Source organism: Elgaria multicarinata, chromosome 1 (assembly GCF_023053635.1).
Source record: "Elgaria multicarinata webbii isolate HBS135686 ecotype San Diego chromosome 1, rElgMul1.1.pri, whole genome shotgun sequence".
Classification (NCBI taxonomy): domain Eukaryota; kingdom Metazoa; phylum Chordata; class Lepidosauria; order Squamata; family Anguidae; genus Elgaria; species Elgaria multicarinata.
This window is the reverse complement of record NC_086171.1, coordinates 142216215-142236763: the sequence shown is the minus strand read 5'-3', so window position 1 is coordinate 142236763 and position 20549 is coordinate 142216215. Positions and strand designations below refer to the sequence as shown.

The 20549-nt window shown below is 38.5% G+C and overlaps 1 protein-coding gene across 5 annotated transcripts in view; it reads left to right on the top strand.

Moving 5' to 3' along the window:
• NFIA (nuclear factor I A) overlaps positions 1-20549 on the top strand; it is a 523664-nt gene that overhangs the window by 438374 nt on the left and 64741 nt on the right. For 3 of the 5 annotated variants that reach the window (XM_063138134.1, XM_063138164.1, XM_063138144.1), the window contains exon 7: positions 12960-13088. The exons of the other annotated variants lie outside the window; for them this stretch is intronic. In XM_063138134.1, the coding sequence (XP_062994204.1) occupies positions 12960-13088 (129 nt within the window). The remainder of the gene's footprint in view (positions 1-12959; positions 13089-20549) is intronic. 5 annotated transcript variants of the gene reach the window in all.

Sequence of the window (20549 nt, the reverse complement as noted above, 5' to 3'; positions counted from 1 at the left end):
GAAGGTATCATGAAGAATCTGGGTTCCAGAATTGTCAATTAGCCACAAAACTAAATTTCAGAAAATAATTTAATGGATTCACAGTTACAATAGTTTCAATTCAGCAGAAAAAAGAAAAATGATGTAATAATGTAGGAAGGGTGAGATAATGGGTGAGAAATGACTTCCCACTAAAATTCTGTTTTGTGACCAAACACAAATGATTATGGTTTTAAGTTTTATTATGGTTTTAATTTTTGTGAACCGCCCAGAGAGCTTCGGCTATTGGACGGTATAAAAATGTAATAAATAAATAAATAAATAAATAAATAAATAAATAAATAAAATAAAAAAAAATTGAAAGATTTTCTACAAGAAAACAGAAGTGTTTTCTTTTTCTTTGAGACTTTTATGAGACAGTGATACTAATATTACATGTAACTTTAACATTCACTTCCATGGCACATGTTCACACACACATTCATGGTTGCATGGTTTCTTACCTGCTTTTTTCCCCTTAAAAAACCAATGGATTTTTGAGGGAGGGAAATTTAGGTAGTCCAGCATGTATTTCATTCATTTTAAATTATAATCCTTCATGAGTTTTATTGCCACAGAATGCATCTATTAAGCATAATAGACTAAGTGTTCCATAAACTCATTAACCTATAGCTATCAATATGGTTGAACCCAAGAAATGCCATTTTGTAAACTATTTTTATTCAGGCTGTGAAAGAGGTAGAAAAAGTTATTGTTTGTGAGTAAAACCTCTTCTATGTAAGTTCAAATTTAGCTGAATGTCAATTACCCTTTTTTGCTGATGTCTTATGTCACAATTATTGCTGCCTTTGTGGACTCCACATTGGAATACTGCAATACAGCTACCCTTGAAAACTATTTGAAATGTTTACAGGCAAGTACCTTCTTATTTTAAGATAGTAAAAATATCTGAAATAGCTTATTGCTTGTCCATCATTACACTTCAAGATGCTGAATTTGTTCTCCCAAAGTTCAGGTTACTAGTCATTCTGGTTTTTTTTTTTACTGAGACAGCTAGTTTTAAATACAATCCTAAATTTCATTTTGAGGCTGGTATTTAAACAAGATTCCCTCTTAATTGGCAACAGGTGATGTACAAAAGAAGTCCAGTGATCTGACTCTACAGATCAACTACATATGTCATGTGTTCCTCCAAGCAGCACTGTGGCATTATAAAACTATGACAACAGAATTCTCATATAGCTACATTTCTGTTTTACCCTATGACATTTTGATCGTTATTTGCAATATTTTTGGTTTGTTTGTTTAAGAATGTTTGTGGAAAAACTTTTATCCCACTTTCCTGAGCCAATGGAATAGACCCTCAAGGGCAACAATCATAAAAATAAGAACTAAATGACATTATAATGTAAAATCCTGCATCACAATAAACACCCAAGAATTCAGTACCCTGGATCCCCTTTCATAGCTTTGCCAAACACAGGGGACAGAACTAGTGAGATGTTAACTTTGGGAAGGGGCGCTGTTCCTTCCATGCATTTTCTGAATGCGTGGAGCAAAATTCAAAACTTTCTCCATTCTTTTGGGGTGGCAGGGAGAAGGCTACGTCTTTGGCCTGAAAAAGCACCACTTTTTGTTTCGATACTTTTTGTTAGTGTGATTCTTACGCTTGAGGACATGTCTAGCTGTTGTTAATAGACAGGAGGAATTCAGAAGCCTGGTTTCCCCGTTTTTCTGTTTGGAATTCCTTATTTTAAGATCATAGATATATATTTTTTGATGGAGAGAACCATTATCAAAATACACAGCCTCAATTTCATTGGACTTCGGTGAAAGTGGAATGTGAGGGTGTTGCAAGATTACTGCAAGCTGTAGTCATGCTCCTTTGAAGAAAGAGCAAAAAGTATGTGGGATATTTTGTTCCCAGTGTAAGATAAGCTAGAGTGTGCTAATCAAATATTTTCATGATACGAAGGCAGTTAAGAAAACAGTTTTAAGAAATTACTAATTGCTCTTTTAAGTAAACAGATCTATCATTAGGTTGTCAGGAAGAGTGACATTGAGCAGAAACACCCTGCTAATCCCCTGAAGATAAGTATTTAACGTAATTAGGCAGACAGTGTCTCTTTTGTTGAATGTAGCATTAATCAGTAGGAAAAGCCCAACTTTACAGAAAAGAGCTTTTCCTGATATGCCTTTGTATTAGAAAGCTTCTTACACTTCTTTTGTCAAGACACCATACATGAAGTAATGACAGCTACAGTTTTATGGGGTTGTGTGATGAAGTTCCTTCCCATATGGTATGCAAAAATAATTCTTATTTTTCATATTCTTACTTTATTATGTGGCCTATTTATAATATAGTTGTTGTTGTTTTAAACCTTCTGGACTATGTCCCATGGATAGTTCCTTACATATTCATCCTTCTGCTAGGTACAAGTGGGAGCTGTGGTTTTTCCCTTTCCAAAACAAAAAACAAAACCCCACCCAGTTGAGTGGGCTCCTATTAAGCTTAGGGCCATGAAGGAAGAGGGGGATTTGCATGAATTTCCCAGTGGAAATCTCCCCAAAAGCTTCTATTTGCCATGATATTTAAAAATTACATTGGGTTGAATCCAGAGAACTATGTTCATGGAAGAAGAGAGGCAGTTTTGGCCAATTCCCCCTCCCCCATCCTCTGCATCCCTTTCCAAAAATCTTTTTCAGAGTGTTGGAGGACCCACCCCCCTCCCGAAGCAGTATGGGAGATGGTACAGGAGGCTGTAGAGGCAAGCTGAGAATGATCCTCCCCTTCTCCTTCCAAAAGGAGCAATTCTGTTCAAATGGCTACTCTGGATATAAGTCACAATTGTAACAATTGTAACAAATAACTCTGGGAGTGACCATTTTCAGTTGGAAAATGTCATGGGAGAAAGGGTTAACACACACTCACACCAGCGGCACAGTCTCATTCCAGATCAGAGGGCCTTGTACCTGCATTTTGTAAAGAAAGCACGGGATTCAAGCATGAGATTCACAAATATGATTAACGTCAGTTCTAGTTCGACATCTCCCTGCCTTCTCGTTGGCTCAGAAGGCTTTGATGGGAAAGAATTGAGTTAAAAGATGACAGGCAGACTTCAAAAAGTAACAGGTAGAGGTCAAGTTGGTTTAGTTGTTGGGCAGAACTGAGGGCAGAGATGAAAAATCAAATGCTTCACTGTAATAAGGGTTTAGGTGAAAATGCTGACTGGCCTAAGCTTTGATTCCAGCTGACAGAACCTTTTCTAGTGTTCATTATTTGGTTTCACAGTTCAGGCAATTTTAAGAGGCTTAGCATTATAGTCTTGTTCTTCTCTATAAAGCGTTTTGATCACCTTCTAATTTTTTTCTTGAAATAAAGTTATTGGAGTCCACTATGACATGTAGTTACATTTTTAAGCTCCTGTAAAGGCAATATAGCATCAGTGTTCAAGAAACTGAACTTAGCTATTAGAAAGCTGGCATTTGAAACCTATTTGGGTCTAGAGGCTACACAGTTTAAAAAGAAGAGAGTGGCTTAGGGAGCAAAGCTTGGGTACAAGAATTTTGTATCTGGCAACCTCTGAAAGCTTGTAGGCATCTTTAAGGTATGTATGTATGTATGTATGTATGTATGTATGTATATGTATGTGTGTTTGTTCCAAGACACATGCCAGAAAGAATCATAGAGTAGTAGAGTTGGAAGGGCCCTATAAGGCCATCGAGTGCAACCCCCTGCTCATTGCAGGAATCCACCTTAAAGAACACGTTCTCTTGTGCACATCTATTACTTGACCAAACTCATAATTTCAGTATACATTCAAAGCTGCATTTTAATTCAATTGTGCATCCTGCAAACATGTAAAACATTTTTTTATCCACATTCAGTAACTGGACACAATCCTGTCCAAATTGCTTAAGAAGCATCATTGTGCAGAACAAACAACTTCCCAACTCTTCCTATGCTAACTTATCATGCCTTTCTCTTTCTGGCCTAACTAGGCAAGACAATTTATTTATTTATTTATTTATTTATTACACTTATATACCGCTCCCATAGCCAGGGCTCTCTGGGCGGTTTACAGAAATTCTAAAATTGAGATAAAAACAAGTATACAAAATTTAAAATTCTAAAACACAGAACATACACACATAAAGCATTAAAAACCGTTAAAAAACTAAACATGTGGGTGATTAAGATGCGCCGCCATATGCCTGGGCAAAGAGGAAAGTCTTAACCTGGCGCCGGAAAGATAGCAGCGTTGGTGCCAGGCGAGCCTCATCAGGGAGATCATTCCATAGTCTGGGGGCCACCACCAAAAAGGCCCTATCCCTCGTTGCCACACTCCGAGCCTCTCTCGGAGTAGGCAGCCAGAGGAGGACCTTAGATGTTGAAGGTAGTGACTGGGTATATTCACATCGGGAGAGGCGTTCCGTCAGGTATTGTGGTCCCAAGCCGTGCAAGGCTTTATAGGTCAAAACCAGCACCTTGAATTGGGCTCGGAAACGTACAGGCAGCCAGTGCAAGTGGACCAGAGCAGGTGTTATATGGTCAAACCTTCTGGTTCCCGAAATCAATTTGGGCGCTGCATTTGCATGAGCTGCAGCTTCTGAACCGTCTTCAAAGGCAGCCCTACGTAGAGCGCATTGCAGTAATCTAACTTGGAGGTTACCAGAGCATGGACAACTGAAGCCAGGTTATCCCTGTCTAGATAGGGGTGTAGCTGGGCCACCAACCAGAGTTTGTAGAAGGCACTCCGTGCCACTGAGGTCACCTGAGCCTCAAGTGACAATGATGGATCTAAAAGAACCCCCAAGCTACGATGGTGCTTGGGGGTTCTTTTAGATTGTCCCCAAAGGTGATCTACAATTGGATCAGAATCATGGCACTAGAAAACTAGGGATTAAATCCTTTCTCTCACACAGTTTTCCTAATGAAAATCACTGGCAGGTAATTTCTGGGGAAATTATCCTAATTCAAAATTGGAACTCTCAGTAGTAGCTGCTACCTGCAAAAATGTAAGGAGACCAAAGATCTGATCACTGATTTCTGTCATCACTTATGCAATTTAGTGCAGCTAGATAAAAATTAATTTGCTTTACATGTTTTGGATCTACAATGTGGGTCAAAGTTCTGCTTTAATTTTTTCTTGGCCTTTGGAATAGCGAGATATATTTATGGGTCTTCTTAGCTTAATCATTTTACTTTGCTAACCCTTCTCCACGAAAAAACCACAGATGTCTGTGCTAAAATATCCTTTCTCAATATGTATTGAAATTTTCAGAATTTTTGCAGCCCTATTGAATTGGTCGGTAATATATTGTGTTTCCTCTTTTTTTGTTTAATGTGATACAACATGACTGCGACAATCTATTTGTCAGTTGTGGAAGGGGACTTTCTAGTATATGCACTTTAAATGGCTTCTTCTTCTAACCTGTTGTTTTCGGTGTTACATCACATAACATTTCTGAAGTTATACTCTTGACCCTGTAGGGTTTTTAATACATTTTCAAAAACTAGTATATTCACCTGGTCATAATTTAGCTGTTTCATACAAAATAACCTTGAGGTGATCCACGTAACTGAAAGCCTTCCAGATCCCCAAAAACAAATTGTCCCAGGTTAAAGAACTCCAAACTACACACAATAAGAAGAAATATTTATATAGGTTTTTTTCTTGCTAAAGTGTATTTGAAATATTGCAGTAACCAAAGCTGTAGATCTATTTTTTAAAATTTATTTTAGAACCTTATACTTGTGTCAGTTACTTGTAGACATTGCAGTAATATTGCAAGATCTCTTAAGTTCAGTCTCTGAAAGTAGAATGATGTTCAAAATTCCTTCATTCACTTGAAGTGCACTTGCATCATGAGGATGTAGCAGAAGCATATATTGTTGATCACTGACTTGCAGAAGTTTCATGCTGTAATAATAGACAACAGCTTTGTAAATGCTATTTGAATTTATGATTGTATCTTTTGCCTGTCATGATTTTTTCCCATCTGCAATACCTCCATAAAACAGTGTACTCTGAAAAGCAATGATTTGTTCCTACTACTATATCTAATCTACCCAACAGAGTACAATATCAGTTGCAAAAATAGCATTGGGCAACACCCAGAAATTTAACAATAAGGCATCTGAAGAAAAGGAACACTTCAGTATCATGGCATAAGCTATTAAGGTATTAAGTACTATGGCATTTGAAGAAAACTGTTAATGACATAAAGTTATATGTGGGATGCACCATGAATAACAGAAAACTGATGTTCAATCAGCCTTGTGTGGTCTAATGTTAATAAAAAGGAAACAATATGGTTTTAAATGCAGGAGTTCAGCCTTCGGTAAATGAAAGATATTTCATTTCTTATGATAATACATCTTATTAAGTGTCCAGTTTTATTTCTCTCAGTATATGAAGAATTCATAACTTATATGCCATTTTTATGTCTGAACTAATTATTGACTGAATTCACAAAAGACAACCCTCACTCAAGGTTGTATATGGGTTGAGTGTGGGTTGTTGTTAAAACATGGGTTGTTGTTGTTGTTGAAATATGGGTTGTGTTATTGTGTGATCCCAGCCATGCTAACAAAGTATGGTTTGTTAACCATGAAGAACCCAAGAAGAGAATCCAAGATTTGTTGTTGGGTTGTGAACTGTGAGTTGCTCATGTTTACACTGAACCCATACTCATCCTTGAATGTGGCTTGCGATTTGTGAACTCCGTCAGAATGTTTTTATTGGATTTAAGTGCAATATAATATTGGAGTTAAGGTAACTAGCGTGAGAGCCTGGAGAAATAGATGGGACATTGGCTGGGTTCGCACAACAAGACAACATATATCTTAAGTTGAATATGGGTTGAGCATGGGTTGTCGCTGAACTGTGAGTTGTTTTGTAAACCAGCTGTGCTAACAAACCATGTTTTGTTAAACATGAACAACCCACAGTTCACAATACCACAACAAACCATGAGTTCTCTTTATGGGTTGTTTTCTTTCTTCTTCTTTTTAACAGTATTTAATATTTTTGGTACAAATTAGTTTTGTTCTGAATTATTTAAGAGGGAATCATTATAACAATAGTCTAGGATACATTGCTATTTTCTTTTAAGGGTATTCGTCCTGTGAAAAGACACATCTATTAGTACTGTCCATATTTATGCTGACATTAGTAGTCACAAACTAAATTGCATTCAGATGACAATCATACAACTGTGTTTTAAGATGGAGATTAGAAATGTATATTACAGTGGTTATGTAATTCTAGAGTGAGAACTACTCAGCAGCACACAAGAGTGAAATTATTATTTTTCCTGTATTTACACTCAGAAAGAGAATGTTATTACTGTTGGCTTCAGTTAGTGATGGATGGCTTATACTTACAAAAATGTTTTTCAGTTTGTGAAAACCTGATATATTATGTAGACAGACATTGAGTAGACAGATATTGTGAATGGAATTCATACACATCTTCCTCTCATTTATCTGGCAAATTCCAATCTTAAGGGGTTTTGTCTATGCAGTAAGAAAAAATATTTCTTGACTAGCAAATACAAGAAGGTCCAAGACCATTATATTGCTTTACTGACCTATAGAAGATGATGAATATGAAATGTTCCTGCACATTCATTAACTTGGGTTGGAGGTTTGCGAACTGCAGAGTTTTAGAAGGCCTTCCTGGGAGACTTCACCATCTACATCATGGCTCCACTAACCAGAAGCATCCAAAGACTAAAGTTTCCATTTATGCTTGCATTTGTGCATTGGGTAGATGGATCTGATGCATGATTTGGAATGTACAAAACAGCTTTATTAACTAGGAAAATGACACATTAGTAAAAATCCAGATAACTTTAATTAGAAAAAATAGAAATAGTTATTATAATATAGTTGGATCTGTGCACACTTATCAGGATCACTATTGTCTGAATTTTCTGTTTGTTGTATACTATATTTAAACTCCTATTAACTGAAAATAGAGAAAGGAATCATTTTCTTGAAATACACATATTTGTTCTGTTTAGCACCATGATGAACCTGATCCTGCTTCCACAGGCCAGAGAAAGATATCTATTTTAGTTTAGTGACAGCAGATATAGACAAATAGTTACACATTTCAGTAAAATAAAAAGAATGAATATGTACAAAATTAAAACATACTTTATGTGTGTTTTTAAAATTCTCAAATCCCTATTTGCATTTAGTGTTTCTTTTACCACTAAAAATTGTCAGAAGATGAGAATATGACAGTCCAATTGCTGCTAGGGTATATTCCTATTAGGGCTGTTAAAACATGCTAAAAGCTCAATCCTATAGATGTCTACTCAAAAGTAGACATCTATAGGAGTTCAGTGTGACATATTCCCAGTTAAGTGGCTAGCGAATTGCAGCCTATGTGACTTAAGGCACATACTGTACTTATGTAAGTTTAGACAGGAAAAAGCCCTACAACTTCCAGCAAGCTCCATAGAAACTATCCAGAGGCCTGCCTGCATCATTGCTGATCAAATAACATATATTGCAAGGCAAAAGGGGCAGAGTACTTCTGTACTTTTTGAGCAGCATCCAGTATGACACTACCACTAATGTAAGTTATGTTGCACTAATGTGAACTGCCTCTAGCTCAAATGCTAGTAGTGCTTGCTTACACAAAAGTATTTTATACAAACTCACTGCGCTGGCAGACTTTATTGTCGTTTTGCCAGAGGTTGTTTACACCTGCACAATATAATTTACATTAGCAGTAGTGCTGCATTGGATACTGTTCTTTTATTAGCAAACTGCACAGGTAACATATATATTCAGAACAATACTAGAGCAATACTAGACAGTTTCTTAACCCTTAGTATCCAGTACTTGGTGCCATGTCCTTTCCATCCCATTCAGCCTTCAGAAGTCCCTTATGAATCCAGTTTAGATGACAGAATGGATTCAAGGACCAGAACAAGGGGGCAAACTGCCTCCCTGTATCTGAGCTACACCATAATCGAATGCTCTGCTGTATGGACAAGACTAGAATATGGTTTATTAGTCATTTATATATGATTCTCTAAGCTCCCCACCAGCACAGATGTTCATTTCAATAGGACATGCATTCTGGCAGCACGTGAAAGTGCCAGATTTCCAAGCAGCCTGATATTCAGCCAGATATTCAAAATACTAATCCCATTTGTGAGTTCTACATCTAGCAGTTGTCCCAAACACTGATAACTGCTTAAGTTGATGTAGGCTTAACAAATCAGATGCATTTACAAATTGCCAATATGATTAAGTGAAAGAAAATTTGCTAAGAAATATGCAGGATATATCAGGACCATTAACAAAACATGTGGTGCTAAATTAGAGTTTAAAATTGTTTTTTAATTGCAAATACGGGCATTACATGTAATCTTAAGGACAATGTCACCTGGCTATAATTAGTTAAGAAGAAATAGATTTATTCTGGCTTGTTCTTTGAGCTTTCATTCTTGCATGCAGGCTTTATTCCACTTTTTATTAACCCATTCAGAGAACCTTTCAGTTCTGTTGCTTAGACAGAGCACCACACTAATGCACCATAAAATGTGAATGATGCTTTTTGCTTTGCACCATCTAACTTGTCCATCATTCCTTTCCTATCTTAAAGGACAAAATATGCTCTATTTTATTGTTGTTGTTGTTATCTATATACCACGCCTACGTGGTACTCCCAATGGTCTCCCATACAGACAAATTATCAAGGCCACACCTCCTTAGCTTGCTCCTAGACTATTCACTGGGCCCTGAAATATACTTTTAGCTATTTGCTGTTCTAGTTCAGTTATAATCTATCAAAACAATTAAGCTGCAATCCTGTGCACAGTTACCCAGGGGTAAATCTCATTCCAGTCAACAGGACTGACATCTGAGTAGACATGCAGGGGATTGCACTGGTAAATACTCAAATTCCAGTCTATATATTCTTCAGGAGAAGTTGTTATGGTTTTGGATCTAATGGGTGCAGCTTCTTGAATATAATACATACTTAATGTAAAGTAAAGATTACAAATTGCATTATATATATACACACACACACTGTTTAAAATAGCCTTGTTATTATATATATATATATATATATATATATATATATTAGAAGATTTAAGATTGTTGTGAGAAGTTGCTATATCTAACAAATTATACATTAAAATGCAATCCTATACATGTCCACTCATAAATAAATAAATAAATAAATAATAATAATAATAATAATAATAATAATAATAATATATCATATACAAGGGCTGAGGTCACCCATTGAAATGTTGTGATATTTGGCCCAGGGACTTCCTGGTTCATAATCATGCAGAGCCATCCTATACATGATTCCCCCCCCCCCAAAAGCAAGTCACCCTGTAAACTCTAGAGCTTATTCCCAGCCCAATGTACATAGATTAGCCACTATTCTACACCAGCTATCAGTATTTACAACACAAACCTTCAACCTCATGTTTCTATAATTCAGTCATCTGAGTTTTTATTGGAGTCAATTGAATTGAATTCAGCTGAAATGAAATATGGCCATGCTCTTTTTGACCATATTGAGGCTGCACATACTAGGAAATAAGCATCATTGAACGTAGTTGGTCTTCCTTGTGAGTAAAAATTTATAGAATTACACTGATACCCTAGGTATGTCCACTCAGAAGTAAACTCCATTGTGTTCAGCAGGACTTTTAATAGCTTATTTCATCTAAGATTAATACTCATAGAATAGTAGAGTTGGAAGGGGCCTATCAGGCCATTAAGTCCAGCAGTTGATTCATGTTCTCACCACATGAGTTAATGGTGCATTGGATCTGCCTTGTGTGATGCTGGACAACTGTGCTCTGTCCCACCCTGCTCACATCTGTCCTAAACCTGATTAAATCTGAACCCTGCAACTTTCCAGGGTATGTGGTGATCTCTGCATATGTCTATTGTAAAGATAATATTGCCTAACTATAATTAGGGTGACCGTATGAAAAGGAGGACAGGGCTCTTGTATCTTTAACAGTTGTATTGAAAAGGGAATTTCAGCAGGTGTCATTTGTATATATGGAGAACCTGGTGAAATTTCCTCTTCATCACAACAGTTAAATCTGCAGGTGCCCTGCCCTCTTTTAAATCTGGTCACTCTAGTATAGCTCCTGCAGCTTTAACTGTTCATGGAAAGCACCAAGAACCAGCAGAGACACCTTGTTGGAAGAAAGGGTCATGAGGTGACCTTCACTGTTTCCTTCTTCCCCTTGCAGCCCCCTCTGTGTTGCCTTTCATGCTGCTCTGGAAACCTCCCCCGCCGCCCACTATAGCAGCTTTTCAAGAGTCACCATGCTGCAGGGGAAGGAGGAAACATGAAGATTGCATCCCTGCTCCTCTCTCTAGCACAAACAGAACTTCACTAAGTGCTAGTCTGGATCCAACCCAATTTCCATTTTATTTATTTATTTATTTTAATTTTTTTACACAATGAAATCCAACAACACATCAGTTCATAGATGAATTAAAGTATCTGAACATTTTGAAAGAAAAACTAAATGGTTAAGGCTGCAATGCTATACACGCTTACATGGGAGTAAGTCTCATTGAAATCATTGGAGCTTACTTCTGAGTAGACATGTATAATATTGCACTGTAAATGAATTATAAAGGATACTCTAATAAGAAGGGAGACAAAATTCTCACTGCTGAGAGGACTTCAGTATTTGTATTACCTCACAAATTCACTCTTCTGATAATATCTCTCTTTTGTATATATCAATATCTATATGTGTGTGTGTGTTCATATCTATATAGATACACATATACACACACATACCAAATTTTATATGTGCATTGTCTGTAGCCTCTGTTGTATGTATGTACATCTGGTCACAGACTTGATGTCAAACCGATGTAAGTGAGTATATCTGATCATTTATAAGGGAAGAGACCATATCACAGTGGTAGAGTGCATATAGAGGTCCCAGCTTCAGTTCCTGATATTTCCAGACACAGGTTACAGGCGATGCCTAAGAGCTGTGCCTGAGAATCCTGAAGCCTCTGCTAATCAGTTTCCTATGTTCCTGTTACCACCAATGCTGAGGTGCAGTCAGAAGAAGATTTTCACTGTTGTGGAAGATCTGTTTTGAACCAAAAACCTCACTTAGTGATATTTTTTTTAATAAAATACAAATAAGCACAAAGTTGAGTAATACATATAAATTTATTCATATGAAATACTATTCAAGTTGGGCTGCACTAAAAGACCCTTTAAAATCCCATTTTTCTCCCACACAGTAGAACCTCAGAAATGAACACTGCTTGTAATTGAAAATATTTGTTACTGCAGAAACATCTGGAACTCTTCAAGCCATTCATTCAGTCCACCCACCCAGTTTCCAAAACACATTCTCAGCTTTGTGCATATTCCCTCCGTCCCCTGCTGCCTGAATGTTTGTATACTGTTCCTCAGTCTCACTCAGAGGCTTTGACAGAAGCAGCAATCTGAGGGGAAGAGAGTTATCTATTCTTGTGGTCCAACCTCTGGGGTTTCAGAACTTTGAGCTCTGTTTACTCTATGGGACATATTTAACGGCTGTTCATAAACTAGAGAGAGTATAAGGCTGAACAATTTCTTAAATATGTTTTTTTTTTAAAAAAAAACAATCTAAATGCTGCATCTATGGTAAGCTATTAGAATGTAAAGAACAGGACTTAATAAGAATGATAATTGATAATATGTCAGTGAGTTGCCCACAGAGATATTAAAAGAAAAATACGGCTGCATTTTAATATGTATTTCTTTACGCCAATGACGGCCACCCTTTGCCCCCAAAGACAATCATAAATAAAAGTGAGCCTTCAAACTTGCTGTTGTATGCAATTTAATTTGTCCTTTAAGTTTATCTATCTGCTTTCGCACCCACTTTCACAATGCATAGGCTGTTTTTCCATGACCTAGCATTATTAAATTGCACTTATCAATCATTCTTGCCAGGAATGCCATCGCCAACTACATTAAAGAAGTCAGAGAAGTCTGGTTTCAGCAGTCCCTCGCCTTCGCAGACCTCCTCCCTTGGAACGGCATTCACACAGCATCATCGACCTGTCATTACAGGACCCAGAGGTGAGGCATTACCAGAGTGCACCAGTGGTACGCCAACCATGGTGCTCCTTGCCCCATCAGGTTGTGATATATAAGTGAGTTGCTGTTTCAGGTGCCTGAGGGTTTTGGACAGAAAGTAGGTGAAGGTTTCTTACTTTGGTCCGATCTTTTAAAGATGGTTGTAATTGCCTAGAGGCGATCTCAGGAAGGAGAGTGGTTATGTTTCAAGTCAAAAGTGAATGAAATTTCGGGCACCATAAATATGTATCGTATGCCTTATTGTATCGGGTTCAACAACCAGGCCACCATTGTATAACTACATCATTTTAATCCTTCAATGATCTGCTTTTACATAACATGCCATTTTCATTCAGTGTGTAGGATTCATTGTGCTAGACCACGTGACCTCATTAGCATCCTCTGTTGAAGTTTTAGATGACTTATGGTAGCCTAGTTGGTTTTGAACCAACACAGTGTTTTTGTGGGTGACTTGAAATAATGACTGCTCAGTTTCCAATGGTCAATTAATTGGTTTGAAAGGGATCATCAGATGGTAACCGAAAAATAAAAATGTGACTTGGTTAACTTCTAAAAGGCAGGCTTGTAAAGATGACATGTAAGCTTAGTAACAAGGCTAGAAAAAGGAATACACACTTGGTTTTCCAGGCATCTAAAATTGTGGGTTTTGCATCTTGGAATTTTAAATATATATATTTTTCCTGCATAGGGGCATACGTAAGAGGTCCTTTAATCTTTTTTTAAAAAAACTTTCTCTGAGAAAATTATGAAATAAAGTGAACATATGTGACAGAAATATGTTTCTTCCTTTTAGCATTTTGATTTATTAGACCCTTAGCCAATTGGCTAAGCATTAAAAACATGCTAGGAATTCATATTTGTATAAAAGATGTTCATATTTTATTTTCCTTATAGCACAATGTCTACTGTTCTATTGAGTTCAGTGGGACTTACTCCTAAGTAAATGGGTATATGATTGCAGCTTTCAAAGCAGGGGTTGGCAACTTCTGGGGGCTGTACCCCTCCCCACCAAAATTACCACTGCTGAAATTGCTTCTGGATTTGCTGCAGTGGCAAGAAGAAAGTGGTGATTTTCCAAGCAAACAAGGTGCATGGGGGCAAACAGATTTATGCTCCCAAGAGGCTTTCTGAAATAGCTGCTTTTTTGCCACCACCATGGCAAATTCAGTAGTGGGGTATGGGCCCCTCAAAAACAGTCATAGGCCTTAGCTAGACCGGGTGAAAACCCAGGGTGAACCCCGGGATCGTCCCTGTGCATCCACATGAAACAGGATCCCAGGATCAGGGAGGGATCATCCCTCCGTTGCCCCGGGATCTCGCCCTCCCCTTTGAGCCCGTTTTTTCCATGGTCTCAGGCTAAGCCCGAGACTGCGGAACATGTGGCCTGTTGCCACAGTCTGACCCGGCTCCGCACAATTCCTAGCACGCAGCCGGGAGCGCTACGTCCATCAGGGGTAGGGTGATTTTTTTAAAAAAAAAACAAAGCACCTACCTTTGCACACAACTATTCGTGCACACCTCTTTCTTTAAAAATAAAAGAAAATGCCAGGCGCAACGCCTCTCTTCCTGACGTCATTGCACCTCACGTGTAAATGGAGGAGGGATCTCGTGTTAATTGCAATGCGAGATCTTCCCTCCTCCGTTGAGGACTATCAGGTAGGTCTAGCTAAGGCCATAGTGTACCACATGCTGATCAGTTGTTGTCCTCCCCTCCGTTAAAGTCTTATTAGCCTCTAAATTGCACTAGTCTAAACCTGAAGCCCACCAGTAGCTTGATGTCACCACTATGAAACTTTGCTGAGTGGTCCTGCGTAGTTTTTCAAATAAAATCACTCTGGAATTATTCAGCTGGCAAGCAGGATGGGATTATTTGCTGTTAATCATGTAGCCAGTTGCTGGGAGGCACACATGCATTTTAAAAACAGTCTTGATAATTGGTGCTAATAGCAAAGTATTCAGAGTATCAAAGTTACATTAGCAGTATATTCAGCTGTACACTGGCTGACTCTTTAAAGTCATCCCCTGAAACACAAGAACAGCCTCATCCTACCTCAGGTTTTGCTTACTGCAGCCCCACCGGAGGATTCCACTTCATAGCTGAAGTGGTATCATATGCAGGCTAAATAGGATGAGGGTTGTCCAACTGAGTTCCATTGGTCTCTGTTTCCCGAAGGGTAGGTGTGTTATTCTGTTGCAGTACTTTGTGGCACCTTAAAGACTAATACTTTTTTTCTGTAACAGGGCCTTTGTGGCCTAGAGTCCGTTTCATCGGATCTGATGGATTCTAGTCCAGGGATTCTAGTTCAGCTAGCAAAAACTAGATTAACTGTTACCCAGAGGACTTTCTCTTCTGCTGCTCCCAGACTGTGGAATGGCCTGCCGGAGGAAACTCGTCAACTTAACATTCTATTAACATTCAAGAAAGCTATAAAGACTGAACTCTTCCAGCAGGCCTATCCAGTGGAATTTTAAGATGTTTTTAAAATGTTTTTAGGATGTTTTTAATAATGTATATTATGTTTTAATTGAGTATTATATATTTTATCATATATTGTTGTTCCCCGCCTTGATCAAAATGGAGAGGCAGGCAAGAAATAAATTATTATTATTATTATTATTATTATTATTATTATTATTACTATTATTGTAGAATATTTCATAATAAATTTGTTAGCATTTAAGGTGACAAAAAAGTTATATGCTGTAATGGTGAATTGGTACAGTGAACTGACATTGCAAGTATACATAGTGCTAAAGGATAGGTCTGATTTGAGGTGCCTTAGAATGCAATGTTATGTGTGGCCTCACTTTACTCTTGCTTACAACTTGCCCCAATGAAGGAGGGCTGCTACTGCCTTAATTCAGAAGGAAAGGTTTCCTGATTTGAGGCAAGGGGATAGGATGTCCCTAAAGGAAGTCTAGTTCCTGATCCTCTGCAGCAAAGTATAGCATTGGGATGTTTCAGACATTTTATTTTTCAGACACATGATTATAAGTGCTTGCTTAACCCTTCCAATTCAGTAGAATATCCAGGTAGTTCCTTTTTCTTTCAGTCATTTGATTTCAGACATGCCAGAACTCTAAGCATCTTTATGTCTTCCTATAATAAACTCCAAGGTTACATTACAAGGTAAACAATTATTCAGAACGTTCTGTCAGTCATATACCCCTTAATCAAGACTGTTTGAAGGAAACTCTTGACCAGATAAATAAGGAATTTTTTGATGTATTTTTCCAGAGAACATTGACCTGAAAAAGTTATTTATTTCAATTAACCACATCTCTAGATAAAACACAAACTAATTTCAGTGAGATCTATGTCAAACTATATGTGACGGCAGATTGACCTTCTCTAGAAAATGACCTAACACCTTATTTATTTATTTTTATTATGCAAAATTATATACTGCTTTCCAGTGAACTACCAAAGCGCTTAACATAATAACAACAATATAACCATATAAATATAGCAATAAAAATTAAGAGTGAAACAATCACTGATCAACAATAAAATTGCAACTACCTGGTGGATCACACCTCAGGGAAAGCCTGCATGAAGAGGTGGGTCTTACGCAGCCATCTGAAGATCAAGCCTGCCTGATGCCCAGAGGTCAGGTGCTGCAACGCTAAACAGGTTCTCCTGAGGCAAACCTCAGATGCATGTGGCTCCATTGGAAGTGCTCATTCTGAGGACCACAAGGACTAGGCAGGGATACAAGAAGTGAGGCAGTCCTTAAGGAAACCTGGTCCCAAGTTGTTTTAACATAAAGCAAAATAGAACCTTAAATTTGTCCCAATGGCTTAGTAGCTGCCAGTGCAAGTTTTTGCTTCTTCTTTTTTTTAGCAGAGGTATAATATGCTAATCAGTCTCTCTCCCTATGAAGAGAGACTGAAACAACTGGGCATGATTAGCCTGGGGAAGAGAAGACTGAGGGGAGACATGATAGCACTCTTCAAATACTTAAAAGGTCATCACACAGAGGAGGGCCAAGATCTCTTCTCGATCATCCCAGAGTGCAGGACACGGAATAATGGGCTCAAGTTACAGGAAGCCAAATTCTGGCTGGACAACAGGAAAAATTTCCTGACTGTTAGAGCAGTATAACAATGGAACCAGTTACCTAGGGAGGTTGTGGGCTCTCCCACACTAGAGGCATTCAAGAGGCAGCTGGATAGCCATCTGTCAGGTATGTTTTGGGTGGATTCCTGCATTGAGCAGGGGGTTGGACTCGATGGCCTTATAGGCCCCTTCCAACTCTACTATTCTATGATTCTATGTTGTCAGATAGAGCCCCTTAGTATCCTTGCAGCTGCATTCTGCACCAGCTATAGCTTCCGGACAAAGCCTAAGGCAGATTACAAATCCAGTCTTGAGGTCACCAATTCCTAAACCATCTTCTGGCCAAACATGAGGCTAATTGGAAGAGGGCTAGTTGGAAAGACTCAGGAAAGACAAATGGGAAGACAAGCGTTGCAGGGAAAAGAAAGGACAAAACCTCCAGGTGTATGAGAAAATAAGTTTTTATTTAAGCCCTACATGTTTTGAACTTTCTTCCTCAGAGGCACGCTCAACCTAGTAGCAAGCTCTCTCACTCTCTCTCTCTCCTTTTCTTGTTCACTTGGAGGTTTCTTCCTTTCTTTTTCCTGGGAAATGCTTTGTCTGATAGGTTTTCGAGCAAGATATGCTATTATGGAGTTAAGGAGCCTTCTGATGCTAAAAAAACCCCTGAGAATCTCTGTTTTATTGCTGCCAATTTCTGATGGTCTGCTAAATAAGGCCTAAGGAAGCATGTGGAGAACCAGAGTTCAGCTTGGGAAGGAGAAATCTTTAGGTTTGTTGTGTAATAAATGATTGAAATTGCAAGTTCCCTGTATCATTGGTTAGATTTGTTATATTTGGGGTATTTTCATAAAGAATATAATACACCATATCTTTGCTAGTAACAGAAAAAGTGAATTTAGGAGGTTTTCTCCAACTAAAATAAATCCTAAGCACTCTCATTTGTCCCTGTTTCCCTTTATCTCACCCATTCATCTCTTTATGGCTAGATCTACTCCAAGGAGGAGATAGTATTATGAAAGCAGTATATAAGAGGCAGGAGCCACACCAAGCAGGATATAGCACTGTGAAAGCGATATGAAAGTGGTATATATGGTATGTGTCGTGGGCCCCAACAGTTGTCAGTACACTTCAATACTGCTATAAAGCAGTAGTGTGGCTCCTGCCTCTTATATGCTCCTTTCATACCGCTTTCATAGTGCTATATCCTGCTTGGTGTAGATCTGGCCTCTGTGGCCATGGCTAGACCAGGCCGATATCCCAGGATCGTCCCTGTGCATCCAAATGACACATGGGATCCTGGGAGCAGGCAGAGACAACCCCTCTATTTGCCTGGGATAATCCTTAGGTCTAACTAAGGCCTGTGTTACCCTTGCTCTGTCTCCCTCCCTACCCCCTTTTAACTTTCTTTTCTTCTAAAGTGTTGATATTTAGAGTATAAGTCCGCTGAGGTGGGGGATTGTCTTTTATTTCTGTTACTCCATAAAGCACCATGTATGATGGTGATGCCGCTGCCATGATTAACCTGCAAATTTTGCCTAAAAGGCTGCAAATGGGACAAAATTCCAGTGTTTTCAGATTTCTCAATTTAGTTATCCATTTCTAAAAGCACAATCTTATGCATGTTTAGATAGGGAAAAAGTCTTATAACTCCCAGCATGGCTAGTTGGGAAATGCTTGGAGTTGCAGGACCTTTTGCTGTCTAAACATTCATAGGATTGCACCTTAAAGCTCTTTTATTTGCAAAGCACCAGATGCTTGGACGTGGCTCCGTAACAGGATCTTGCTGCTACAAAGAGTTCTGCTCATTAAAATAGCTGAAAAGCTGTGGTTCTTGCAGAAAGGAATAAGGCAAAGACTCAAGTGAATACCTGTGCTATAGAGAGCTACATGTGGAAAACCCGAGTCCCTAGACAATGCTGCTCTCAATAATCCTCACAGTTTTGATGCGTCCATGGGAGTGGTTTGTACAATTGGCAGGCAGTTAACAAGCCATGGTGCATGTGCCAGTCATGTGCCAGGAGGGTTTACATAATTACCCTTGGCAGCACAGCTTAATATGTTGTATGAACCCGGCCATGGATTGTTGGTGGCTTGTTACGGGTTCACACAACACGACAACCCTTGGCATGCAGCCTGCACTCGTAGTGCAGTTAGCGAGTCACCATGACTTGTTAACTGCCTGCCAGTTATGCGAACTGAGCCATGTGAGTTTTGCTAATAAAAGCATCAGATGTGCTAGTCTTGGTATTTAGGGACTGTTTTGTCTGTATTAATCCCAGGCAGATGAGGCATGGTACAAGTGTTTGATCTGAGGATGAAATGGATATTTGTGTGTTTGTTAGTCTATTTGTTGGATTTATTAAATTTTCTGCTTTCACAGCAGATGTATCATACATTCGCACATGAAAGATAGAGATAGTTTCTAATAGTCAAAGGGAGAACCATGGGCAGTTAAGCCAGATCTTTGTGCTTATAGCTGGGGTGGATTGGCTGATAATTACCATAAAGTCCCTTCGAGGAATTTTAATCCTTTTGTGTTTCACTTGGAGGGGAAAAATCCACTAGTCTTCTCTATTTTATTTATTACATTTTTAAACCGCCCAATAGACAAAGCTTTCTGGGCAACTCATAACAATTTAAACCATAAAATACATCAAACATATTAAAACATAATATAAAACTTTTAAAAGATTACAACTACAGTATAAAACTAGAGTAAAATCCAGCAGCAGTGTAAAGTTTTAAAATGCAATAATAGATTTTAAAATAACAAAACTGAAGTACAAAAATGCCTGGGAGAATAGAAAGCTCTGTACCTGGGGCCGAAAGGTTCACAATGTAGGCACCAGGCAAGCCTCTCTTGTGAGGGCATTCCTCAACCAGTGTGCTATGACGGAAAAGGCCCTCTCCTTAGAGCCCCCTGCCTCATTTTATTTGATGGGGCACTCGGAGGAGGGCATCTGAAGACAATCTTAGAGTCCAGGCAGATATATATGGAAGGAGATACATATTTCAGGTAATTGGCCCCAAGTCATTAGGGCTTTGGAAGTTAATAGCAGTACCATTACATACATTTCTGACTTACCTTTTTCATAATTGGATGATATCTTAAAGCATAGCAGCCCTTAAGAGGAGATTATCCCTGGCCAATGTCAGAACGACACTATATGCGATCAGGGCCAGCTGCTATCTTTCAGTCTAAGATACCCTTCAGGATTGTGAGGATAAAATGGGGGTGGGCAAGACCACTGCCCTGACTTCCTTGGAAGAAGGACAAGCTGAGCATGTTTCTAAACAAACAAATCATAAGCATATATTTTTTGTCAGATGAGTTGCTGAACTGACAACTTGTGATGGGCGCCCTGCCCAACTTTCTGCAT